Source organism: Bactrocera dorsalis, chromosome 5 (assembly GCF_023373825.1).
Source record: "Bactrocera dorsalis isolate Fly_Bdor chromosome 5, ASM2337382v1, whole genome shotgun sequence".
Classification (NCBI taxonomy): Eukaryota; Metazoa; Arthropoda; class Insecta; order Diptera; family Tephritidae; genus Bactrocera; species Bactrocera dorsalis.
In genome coordinates this window covers 21,717,454-21,730,647 of record NC_064307.1, presented here as the reverse complement: position 1 = coordinate 21,730,647, position 13,194 = coordinate 21,717,454, and the positions used below count along the sequence as shown (strand labels likewise).

The window sequence follows — 13,194 nt, the reverse complement described above, 5'->3', positions numbered from 1 at the left end:
AAATGTTTCCGAAAAACTCACGAATAATCAATACAGTATGTGATGGTGCGTTATTGTGGTGCAAAAACTAAGAATTGTCAGTCCATAATTCCGGCCTCCTTTTACGAATAGCTTTGCGCAAACGATGCATAATACTCTAAAAGTATTTCTTGTTGACAGTTTGGCTGGTCAGAAGGAATTCCGAGTACACTGCATCGCGATAATGGCAGAAAACTATTCGTATTCGCCGTCTTTGGACTTAAGAACTAAAATATATATTTCTTTAGTAGTTGTTCATCATTTCTTCCATTCACGACTCTGGAACTAACACTTAAGCAACAACGAGGGAAGAGTAAGATAAACAAGAAGCACAACTAATTATATGGCTAAAGGTTTCAAAAACTGAAGCAGCAGTCGAAATTTCAATTTTTGCTTTTCATTAAGTGGAACGTGGTTCTCACGTTTTTTGTGCCACGCAAGCCAACGGTCAACGAGCTTTACATACCTCAATCACATTTATTTAAGTTTCTACGCTCACGTACCGAGTGGCTTTCATTTTCATTTGTGTATTTAACTACTTCTTCATAAATTTTAATAGTACTTTATGGTTTCTGTTATTTATTCCACTATTCTACTATTTTTTGTACAACTATGAAGGCAAAAAAACAATATTTTCAACTTTTTTGCTTTATTTCCAAAAATTTACTTTAAATTATTAAATATTTTTGATGCGTTTTCTTTCGTTGCAGCAATTCACACAGCCGCGTGTCATCGAGCAGATGGCGTACGTTTTGATTGCTATCGGCGCCGTTATGTTCTTCATGAGCTTCCTCGGCTACTGTGGCGCGATACGTGAGTCGCGTTGCCTGCTGACAACGGTAAGTGGTAGATGAAAAGTCTTATGTCTAAAAAATTTACCAAACCCTAAGCAAAAGATTGTAGAAGTGTAATTAATTTCACTTTCACAAATATTTCTAAGAATCAAAGTGAAAGTACAATGACTGGAAAGGTGGTGTGGATAAACGGACAGTTGAAAGAATTCATAAATATATTTCTGAAATGAATAGACTGAAGGTAAAGGAATGTGCTAACTGTAGGTCATATTAATAAGTATACATTTGCTTTTGAAAGCATATTGCCTGACTCTGTCTTTAATTTATTGTATTCACAACAAATCGTCTTCATGAAGTATTCCCTCCCATACTCAAAACTCCTCAAAACAATACTGAATGAAATAATCAGACATTTATTGATGACGGTCTACAAATTCATTCCACAAATAAAATAATGTACATTTATGAAAAACATTTTTTGCGAATTAATATTAAATATTTTAAACACAATTACAATGAGAAGAGAAAGCTGTGGTTTGAAAAGTGGGCGTGGCTCCTCCTTCTAATAGAGTTAATAAAGATACATGCTTGCCAAAGCTGTAACTGAGTGAGTGAGAGTCACTCTCCCTCATGCCTTTATACAAGGTGAAAAAGGGTTAAATCGGTTATTAACCACGCCAACCGCCCTTACAAGCTTTTTATACCAGATCTCCACAACTACTCTACCGTACAATCATTTTCTCGATATCTTTATAGTTTGAATTCAGGCTTCAACCACGCCTAAATATCATACTACACCATCCGACTGTCAGTAACCCTAAGATTTTAGGAGTGACATTCGAACAATTGTACTCCTTCACTCCTCACACGACCGCGATTATTGCCAAAATACAGAGCCGCAACAAAATCCTCTAGCCAGGAGCACATGGGGAAAAGGCAAAGAAACGTTGTTAGAAACATACAAAGCTATCGGCCGGCCGGTCTTTAACTACGCCGCAACAATATAGTCGCCTATATGTACTGAAAGGCAGTCGAGGGACCTACAACTATGTCAGAACACTGCACTCCGGACTACAACAGGATGCCTCATGATATTTCACATCGAATACCTGCACACTGAGTCCCATATGCTCCCAGTTAAGAAGCATAAGAAACTCTTCTCCAATCAGTTTCTGCTGAGGAACATGAAGAGGTCCTTTCTCAACTACGTCGACGACAGAAAACAATACGCTGACCGGACTTCGAACGTAACAAACTTCAGACATGCACTGACCGCCATTCACAGTGGAGCCAACACCTTCTCCGACTCCCTCTCACTGAATGGCGTACTTGTTGTGAAACCACCATCCATTACAGACGAAGACCTCGAGTTACGGCGAGAATCGAGAGTTAAGTTCCTACTTATTCATTATCGACCCTGACATATCAAACTTATGTCCAGCATGCAATGTGTACCGCATGACACCAACCACCTCTTTGCATGTCCTGCTAACCCATACATCTGACACCACTCTCCATATGGTGCGACCCCGTCATTTCCTGGGTCTACTGTTGGATGATCTCGATTCTGGACTCGATCCTACTTAGACTCTCTAACAATTACCAATTAATTAAGTGGTCCAAGTCTGGCTATATATTCTGAAGTCCCAGGTACAGAATATGAGACCTTCCGAGTATACTTATTACTAACTTTATACCAAAAATATTGGTTGATTGGCTAAACATCTCAATAAACTTGAGTTGGCATCTTTTTTATAAAATAAAAATATATAAAACAGGTACAATATTTTCTTTAAACACAATATAACGGGTGATTTTTTAAGAGCTTGATAACTTTTTTTAAAAAAAAAAACGCATAAAATTTGCAAAAATCTCATCGGTTCTTTATTTGAAACGTTAGATTGGTTCATGACATTTACTTTTTGAAGATAATTTCATTTAAATGTTGACCGCGGCTGCGTCTTAGGTGGTCCATTCGGAAAGTCCAATTTTGGGCAACTTTTTCGAGCATTTCGGCCGGAATAGCCCGAATTTCTTCGGAAATGTTGTCTTCCAAAGCTGGAATAGTTGCTGGCTTATTTCTGTAGACTTTAGACTTGACGTAGCCCCACAAAAAATAGTCTAAAGGCGTTAAATCGCATGATCTTGGTGGCCAACTTACGGGTCCATTTCTTGAGATGAATTGTTGTCCGAAGTTTTCCCTCAAAATGGCCATAGAATCGCGAGCTGTGTGGCATGTAGCGCCATCTTGTTGAAACCACATGTCAACCAAGTTCAGTTCTTCCATTTTTGGCAACAAAAAGTTTGTTAGCATCGAACGATAGCGATCGCCATTCACCGTAACGTTGCGTCCAACAGCATCTTTGAAAAAATACGGTCCAATGATTCCACCAGCGTACAAACCACACCAAACAGTGCATTTTTCGGGATGCATGGGCAGTTCTTGAACGGCTTCTGGTTGCTCTTCACCCCAAATGCGGCAATTTTGCTTATTTACGTAGCCATTCAACCAGAAATGAGCCTCATCGCTGAACAAAATTTGTCGATAAAAAAGCGGATTTTCTGCCAACTTTTCTAGGGCCCATTCACTGAAAATTCGACGTTGTGGCAGATCGTTCGGCTTCAGTTCTTGCACGAGCTGAATGTGATACGGTTTTACACCAAGATCTTTGCGTAAAATCTTCCATGTGGTCGAATAACACAAACCCAATTGCTGCGAACGGCGACGAATCGACATTTCACGGTCTTCAGCCACACTCTCAGAAACAGACGCAATATTCTCTTCTGTACGCACTGTACGCATTCGTGTGGTTGGTTTAATGTCCAATAAAGTAAACTGAGTGCGAAACTTGGTCACAATCGCATTAATTGTTTGCTCACTTGGTCGATTATGTAGACCATAAATCGGACGTAAAGCGCGAAACACATTTCGAACCGAACACAGATTTTGGTAATAAAATTCAATGATTTGCAAGCGTTGCTCGTTAGTAAGTCTATTCATGATGAAATGTCAAAGCATACTGAGCATCTTTCTCTTTGACACCATGTCTGAAATCCCACGTGATCTGTCAAATACTAATGCATGAAAATCCTAGCCTCAAAAAAATCACCCGTTATTAAGTTTGCCACGTCAGAGACCCTGTGAAGTACGAGTATATATCAGTTTAGCAATATCCGACTATCTGTTGTAGGTATGTCTGATTATATTCATACTAGCCCTTCAGCTTTTGAGATATCGATCTAAAATTCAGCGCTCACTCTTTTCTGTCCAAAAAATTGCTCAGTAGAAGGAACCACCGGTATCGAACCACTATAGGATTAAGCTGTCATATTAACCGTTCGATTAAAATCAGGTTCTTGCGTGGAATTTGCTTTATGTATGTATAGTAGTATTATTGCGTTTTGTCTTAGTAATAGTTTTTGCAAACTTTTTTCTAAAAAATCCCACTGTGCAACGATAAATATTTGCAATACTTCGTTAACTGAATTTTGCTTGTCCAATATTATTGTATAGTTTGTTGTGCTTTGCTTGTTAGTCGTGCTGGTAATGATGTAATTGGCAATTTATGATAGCAGCCAGCATAATGATCAGTCAGCCAGCCACCCGACAAGCGAGTCATCATGCTAAACTTTGAATGTAAAAAAAGCTATAAATAAAGCTATTGAGCAGCAGCCATGGAATCCCGTAATTACAATGCATAGCAGGGAAGATTTCACTGCACGCGACTGTAGACAAAGTAAATCAAAAATTGAAAAGAAAAAATGATGAAATTTCAAAACCAAACCAAAAGAAAGAAATCGTGAACATGAAAAACGAATTTGCAGGCAATTGTCAGGCTTTTTGGTTAAAGCGCAGTGGCGCATGCGCAGTGTACTTGTACCTACAATGACAGTCGTTTGTATATAACAACGCTAAACGGTTGAATGCAGCGCACGTTGACAAGTCCGCACCTTGAAAATTTGAAAAATTCACTTTCAATGACAACGGCAAACTATTCATCTATGTGTGTGTATGTATGTTTCGAATTGTTAACAAAGATAAAAAACCAAACAAAAAATGTCACAAAACCTCGGGGAAATTATAATCGACGGAATGCGAGACAAGTGCATAATAAAACGTTAGCAAAACAAAAAAACATAGATGAGATAAACTAAAGGACAGTCACTGGGGCCCAGGTTGGGTAGGCGCATTATAAGCTAAAATAATTATTTGTGTTTTTTAGGCTTTAATTTAGGGTGCAGCACTAGACACGATTCCCAATGCATGACTGCACGATTAACACTTTCTTTTATTTTTCTGGTGTCGCTGGTAAAATTTTTCAATTTTCACGTCGTCACAGAGCGGAGAAAGTTTTTTAATTGTCAGAAAATTTGTTAGCGCGTTTTTTTTACGAAGATAAATGTAAATATTTCCCTTTATGACATTTATTAAAAATATAAGTTGAATTGCCCAGTACCGAAATTTTTCGAGATCCCGATTTTTTTCTTAAAAACTCTATATTCGTACAGCAAACATTTTTTAGTAGAAAATATTTTTAGGGATCCCAGATAAAAAATTTGTTTAGTTCCGTTCTGAAAATTGTCGGGATCCCATTTTTTTTTAAACACTCTTGATTTGTACAGCAAACATGTGTAATAGAATCTTTTGGGGGATTCCGAATGAAAAAAAGGATCTAGTATCGTTCCAAAACTTTTCGGGATCCCGTTTTTTTCTTAAACGCTTTTGATTTGTATAAGAAACATGTGTAGTAAAGACTATTTAGGGATCCCAAATAAAAAATTTGTTTACTTCCGTTTTGAAAATTTTCGGGATCCCGTTTTTTCCTTTTTATTCGTACAGCAAACATGTATAGTATACAATAATCCTTTTCGGGATCTCAAATAAAAAAAATTGTAATTTCGGTTCCGAGTTTTTCGGGATCCCGTTTTTTTTTAACCCTCTTGATTTGTACAGCAAACATGTGTAACAGAGAATCTTTTTGGGGATTCCGAATTAAAAAAATTTTCGGGATCCCGTTTTTTTCTTTTTTTTTGATTTTTTACAAATTTTTTTTTTAAATATTCTTATTATAAATTTTTTATTATTATTTTATTTTTTTATAGTGTTATATTCACCCCGCATGTTGCTGAGATGAACATATATTAAAAAGTCCAAATATACATATTTTACCTACTTCGCAATAGAAACATAAAACTTCCCTGCTCCGAATAATTTCGGACCCGAAGTTTTTGGGTTTATGAATAAATGTATGTAAAATTTTAAATAAATAATGCAGAATTGCTATTGTTAAAAAATTTCTCTTGGAGAAATACTCATTGAACTTTTTCGGGTACCAAGATTGCTATATTGAGGAAAGAGCTTTGAAACCCTACTGAATACTTAAAATAACCACTTGAATTAGATGTCAGAGTAAGATTAGCGCCATCTCGATAATCTAAGCTAACATACATTGTGACAGAAAATCACTCATGCCTCGTTCTAAACGACCTTCGATCTCTTCAAATATAGAAAATATAAAAAAAAAGTGAGGGATATGATGCTTCAATATCGTCAGGCAAGTTTTAGAGAGATGGCAAGAGAGCTCGACATCTGTCGCGAGTACGTTCAAATGAGTTTGGTGGATATTTTGGGTATGAAACGCGTCCTTCGCGACTCATCATGATAAAGCTGAACTTTTTTCAAAAAGAGTGACGTAAACAGGTCTCTGGACTTGCTTCATCGTACGAATTTCGATCAAACATTCATGAAAAGTTTTATAACTACCGTTGAGATAAGGGTTTATGATTTTGACATGCAAACAAGGCAACAATCATCGGAATGGAACCCGTTTTCAGTCTCAACAAATGCTCATAACAAGTGTTTCGTGGACTGGCAAAATCACTGTCACAGTGTAATTCGTAATGCTGTTTCTTAAAATGCAGATTCAGCAATCCAGGTTTATATATAATATTTATGGACCATATCTAGCATATAGTAGCTTTACTGCCTAAACCCTACAACTACAGGGATAGTGCATGGATATATGGATACATCTGAGTATGTACTTTAGAAATAAAAACTCGGCTGACAGCATTATCAACAGTGTCTGAGACAAAGACTGAAACAACTTGACTATTTCCCGATGTTGAATAACAACTGCTTGATGGTAAAGATGAGTTATGAAGAACAGCTTTTATGTGGCTCTAGATGATCTCGCTGATTCAAGTAAATTTGGAAGTAATGTGGTTGCTCCGCCACCCTCGGCTCATAAAAGCAAATGCCGCTGAAGTAACAAGTTCAACACTAACGCGCCACGATATTCCGCACCAAGTCACGTGCTCTCGTAAATCAGTACATGTCACCCACAAAGGTGTTCCATAACTGCATAAGCAAGCTATCATTTATGTTTAGAAGAAAACAACGAGAAACAGACGCACACACACGCACTCGAAGCAATAACAACAGTGAGTGAGGAGGGCATATAAAGCTCACGCAAAGCTCGGCGGCGGCTAGTTGGCGTGATGATAGTGTTTCTGCATTTATTGCACGTAATTTCTTTGTTGTTGTTGTTGTTGTTGTTGCTATTGCGCTGCCATTTCGTAACGAATGCACTCAAGTGTGATGTGCAGCGGTGTATTGTGATTTTGAGGTTAGGCCACATAAATATAATTTCCATAGAAAAAATTGCCTTTTATTTCACCTCACTTGTTGCTACCACACACGGATTTGTTGTTGCTGTTGCTGCGGTGATTGGCGTAAAGGCTCGAATTCAGTCGTCTGTCGCAATTTTATTTACATTATTTGTTATGATTTATCGTTGTCGTTGTTATTGTTGTTGTTGTTGCTGCTCTTCACTCTCCACAAACAATTATAAGGTAATTGTTTTTGTTGGTGTTGTTATGGTTTTATTATCACCTATAATCATGCTTTCGTTGTTGTTGTTATTGTTGTTGTACAATGACCGTGCGGGCATGCGCAGCCAAGTGTAAACAGCGAATGGCTAATTCAAGTGGCCAATAAACGCCGAAAGTGGCGCACAAAGCAGACGAGCAGTCAGCAGACTGCAGTGAAAGACATTACCAATGCTGAGTGGCTGTCGTCTGTGGCCGTAAGAAAAAGTCAGGGTGCATATTTAATGACCACTTGTCGCTGACGATGGAAATTAATGATACTTTGGTTATTTAGTTAAAAAAGAACTTACTAGCGCGCTAGCTAGATGTGAGAAAAGTGCGATTAGTCAATTTTAAGTGGAGAAAAATGGTCTTAAGGGGTTACATGGATTTCCTTGGGTAAAAAATGATTTTTTTTCTTGAAAATTTTTTTTTCATATAAAAAATTAAATTTTGTAGAATTAAAATACCTTTTAGATTTGAAAACATAAAGGTAGTCCCAAAAAAATTACCCGAAATTTTAGAAAAACCAGTATCCGTAAAGATAGGAATTATTTTGCATCAAAGTAGTCTAACCATAAAGGTTTTAGTAAACCTTTATCTGGTAAACGAAGGAAAAAAACTGAAAATTTTTTTGTGCTTCTACCATATGGAGTTCAGTTACTAGGTCCATGAGGAATAGCCATCCTTTAGGATGACTGCGCTTGACGCGAATTCTAATAGACTCTTAGACCTCACTATCGATACTTCCTAACCATAAAAATCCCAGTTGAAACTAGGCAAATTTGTCTTTTTTTGGACACTACTTAGGCATTAAATCCTTCGATCCTACATAGGTTTCCTTTTATATTTCAAGATTCGATACCAAAAACAAATTTTAGTCATCGAAAATATTCTCCATTAAGATCAGATTTCGTCAGCGTTTGAACCAAACGTCTGAGCACTTTTGCCACTCTGATTGAAGTCTCACCAAAACATGCCTTCCGAATGCATCAACTGCCTCTTCAGGTGTCTAAAAGCGTTGACCTCATAGTTTATTTTTTACGAGCAGGAATAAAAAAAGATCTTTAAGTGCCAAGTCAGAACTATAAGGTGGAAGACTCATCAAATTGATGTTTTGAGAGCTCAAAAATGTAGTTGTTTCAGTCAATGTGTGTCGATGTGGGAAAGCTCGCATTGTTGTGGTGAAGAATGATCTGCCTATTGTTGTCAAGCCTCCCCGTTGCGACCTCTACTCGACATCCCTTTAACAAAATATACGGATTGTTTATGTTCTTTATTATCTCTCTGATGATAACACCACGATTTTCAAGTGATGTTTCTTAAACTTTTCCAATGTTATCGTCGCCGAAAGACTTCTGTAAAATTTTTAAAGGATCCATGGTTTATGATTCTATAAAAAACACAAAATATCAAGAAATCTTGTTATTTCATTTTTTTCTATGTGGAAAATCTCCTGACAAATTCATCGTGTCGCAAACAAACAGCCAACAAACACACACTAATTGACATTTAGAGATCAAAGTTCACCCGAATATAAACAAATTTATACCGATTTTGGAACATTTTTATTTGAAATTTTTTTTTACCAATTTTGGAATTTTTTTTTAATTATGTTAACGCGCCCAGTTTATATGGCACAGTCGAAGTCACATGTAATCACAATGCATATTGGGTCATTCACAATAGTTGCATTAAAAACAACCATCTGGGGAAATGCGAACTGTCACTAATCTAACGAGTTACCCTTGTGAATGTGTTAATTGATTACTTAGCGTTGTTATTGTTTTCACGATGTGTGACGAAGACTGTCATTACATGTATAATGAGGAAGGCCGTTTATACTGCTGACAGAAAATGTGGTAAATTATGGTAATTTATTAACCAAGCATTTATGCAGTAATTTTAACTCGTCTGAATCGATGGAGATCATACTATGTTACATATGTTTATATAATATTATTTTCTAACTAAAAAATTGTAATTGTAATTGTATTACTACCATCTTAAACAACGTATTCCTCAGGCCACAGATTTACTATTCAAAAAGGGTAACCCGGTTATTTAACCTTAAAAAATCCATCGAAGATGTCGTCGTAAAAATATGACAGGCACTTACTTTTTGTTCTACTATTGTGGGATTATGCTTGAAACATCTTGAATCCCACATCTTCATCCAGACATCTACCATAAATACATTAGTAGGAATCAAAACCAATCTCCTTAAGGTGTTGCATGGGTTTTCTCGGATAAAAAACAGCCTTTTTCAACAATTTTTGTCTTATATAAAAGTGACATATTTTATTAAATTTTTTATTGTTACTAATATATACTATTACCAAAAAAATTATGAAATTTTTGTAAAAAAAAAGAAATGTTTTGAACACGCCCATTAGAAAATTTCATGAAGATCGATTGAGTAGTGCTCGAGAAATGTTGTCAACCGACTTCAAAACCACCAAAAATATCTTATCTGTTATCAAGTTAATTGTCCAAGTTTAATACTTATTCAAATATATCTAGCTCGTGTCGTTTCTAAAAATACTTATTTCTATCGAACTCAATTTTAACTCCCGCTGCGTGAAATCGCTTTGGTTTAATTGTTTACACCAAATTTTAATTGCAATTGCAAACAAGAAAAATCAGTGAAGCGATACGCTGATTGGTAAAATAACGCCGCTTTGTTAATATTATTATTACTAAAGCTGCTAAAATTTAATGGTAAAGCGAAATCATAAACAATGTAACTTTTATATGTACTCGTATAATATAATATATTAATAAATAGATATAGATGGGATTACAGTTTTTACAATGTACCTAATCAAATATTAGGGTCACATAAATCTTTATTTAGTGGAAACTTTCAAAAAATATTTCGGTTAACTTTATTAACAGTTAAAGGCAACAAAACATGTAGTAATTAATTAATTCACCTGTGGGTATTTCCATTTCAATGCCTACCGCTGTACAAGTGATCAAAAACGAATTTTCAGTAGATACAAATCATATTTTTTTTACCAGAAATGCATATGTACATACATATGTATATACTTATGTACCGATTTACTCATTACTACTAAAACATGCAAGTCAGGCTATTGACACCTCTTTAGTGTGCCGAGCATTTTGCGAATTGCAAATTTCAAGTTTCATGGTCAAAATACTGCTTTTTGTGACAAAATTTTTAAATCCGCAAATGCAATAAACTGTCTAATGGTATTGCCAAAAGTATAAACTTATTTAAAAAAGCGCTTGCAATGTTGTGTTTTTTAACAATTATTTAACTGTTAAAGTTTCCATTAAATAAAGGACGATTGAAAATCACAATACATAAATCGAAAATTTATTGCAATCTAATGTTTATATTAATATCAATATTCATATACATTGTAACAAACAAGTACATGGAAAATGTAATTAAAACGTAAAAAATAAATATTCATCAATATTCATCAATATTTATTTTGTCACCTGCAAAGTAATCCCCATCAGTATTACAAGGCATGGCTTTGGCCAACGATTTTTCCAGATCTCGAAGCATTTTTACAATTAACACATTAATAGGCAAACAAATAGTACATTATATTAATGTTTATTCTTATAAAAGTATTTAGAGCGAAATTTTAATTAAAAGGTGGATGGAGCCCGACTCCGCGTCTTTGCGAGGAGGACATTATATTCGATCTTGTTACTGAACTCGGGCTAGATTGGCAATGCGACCAAGAAAAGAAGGTCCATGAGAATTAAATACAACGTTACCAGTAAAAGAGAAAAATTTACCAATGGTTTTGTGATCGACAGTTCCTATTTAAATATTGAATAGAATAAAGGGTAAAAAAGAAACAGCAGCGAACTTCTTCTGCGGAACTATAATAAACATAGCTACAAACTAAATGACTACAATTGAGTCTCTAATGACTAAATTATTCGCACAACAGTAGAGTCGGGCGGTCTTTTGCTGTAACGAGCAAGTTCATTTATCTTATAGTGGATACCAAGGGGCTATTTAGACTATTAGTAGCCCCTACACTAAGTTTTCACTATAGATTATGTAAGGAGGCAATAACTAGACTGTTAGCGGAAAAAACTCGCTTGGGGGCTGTCAAAAATACAATACAATTCCACTAGGCTTGAACATTAAGTTCCTCTACGGGTTGCTTGAAGCAATGGACTCTAGAAAAACGTATCAGATATTAGAAGATAAGCAACACAGGGCATACCATGTAAGTACTTTAGGATGGTATTGATGGTGGACAGAATAAAAAGCTTTTACTTTTAGGGATGTAGAAACAAAGTAATATTGTCTAAGTTAGTCCGACATAACGACTCCTTTTGAAGTTACATTAGTGCAATTTTTTTTTAAATAAATCCATTTAAATTGAATAGGAATTGTAAATATTATTTACTTTTCTCTTTTTAAGTTCATGAAAATGATGTTACCGCAGATATTATATCATAAAGAAGCACTTTTGAATTTAAATCTAACAAATTATATAAAGAATGAGATAGAGAACAGATCAATTAATGATCATATATGTTTGCCATTTTGCCCATATACCCGCAAGTTCACCTTTGTAAAATATAAATAAAAGCTAGAATTGCTAAAAAAAATATTTTCATTGTTTGCCGTCACCCATTTTCCTAAAAGCATTTTTAACCCAACAAAAATTGTGATTTATTTAAGCACTGATAACTTTCACATGTGGGAAGATGAGACAACCACTACGCAAACTGGCATATTTCTCTAACCATTATTGCTTGTATCCTCCGAGCTCAGACCATATGCCACACCAACTGCATTCATTGCATACATACAAACATAACTCGGTTCCATTTCTTCGCTAAACCAAACTAAATATATCGTTTTTATCGACTCGTAAATACAATATTTATGTATAAATACAGATATACTTGTATACATATATTTTTGCTGAGTGCTTTGCTTTTAAAATTTCAAGTTTACCCCCGTTCTGCGGCCATTGTTGTGTTCGAGCGGCATTTAAATTCACTGTTGCAACGAAACGCATTAACATAAGTTGCATTTTAAAACTAAACCCATACAATACAATATGCTTAGCTGCCGCCAACAGCAGCAACAATATTTAGCTCAGGGTTATCATAAATTTTGATCGAATGCTTGGCATGGAATTGAGGTCAAAATTAAAAAGTGCTGGTGGTGTAAGAGTACACTCTTTGCTTGCAAAGTGAAGTGAAGTAAAGAGCATAAATGCATGCGAAAAAGAAGAAAATATAGCGAAATAATTGGGAATAGGGAAAAATCCAGTATTGCAACAATAACAACTTACAACAGCATGTTATCAACTCTCTGTTTCAATATTGGGGTTTATAGGTTGCAAAAAGTGGAAATGGTTGGAAATACAAATATATTTCGTCGAGAGAAGAATATCGTGCGCTTTATTTGAGGGAAATATCATTTGATAGTCTTCACTTTGCATAAAAGTTGCGTTCGCAGGGAGTTATGCATGGAGAATTTGCAACAATATTTTTG

The 13,194-nt window shown here is 35.5% G+C and overlaps 2 protein-coding genes across 3 annotated transcripts in view; both read left to right on the top strand.

Annotated features, from left to right (window-relative positions):
- Positions 1 to 13,194, top strand: part of LOC105230077 (TOM1-like protein 2) — a 245,553-nt gene that overhangs the window by 118,179 nt on the left and 114,180 nt on the right. The gene's annotated exons all lie outside the window — the stretch shown is intronic.
- LOC105230082 (CD82 antigen) overlaps positions 1 to 13,194 on the top strand; it is a 101,368-nt gene that overhangs the window by 69,079 nt on the left and 19,095 nt on the right. For both annotated transcript variants that reach the window (XM_049457616.1, XM_049457615.1), the window contains one exon: positions 729 to 857. In XM_049457616.1, coding sequence (XP_049313573.1) covers positions 729 to 857 — 129 coding nt within the window. The remainder of the gene's footprint in view (positions 1 to 728; positions 858 to 13,194) is intronic.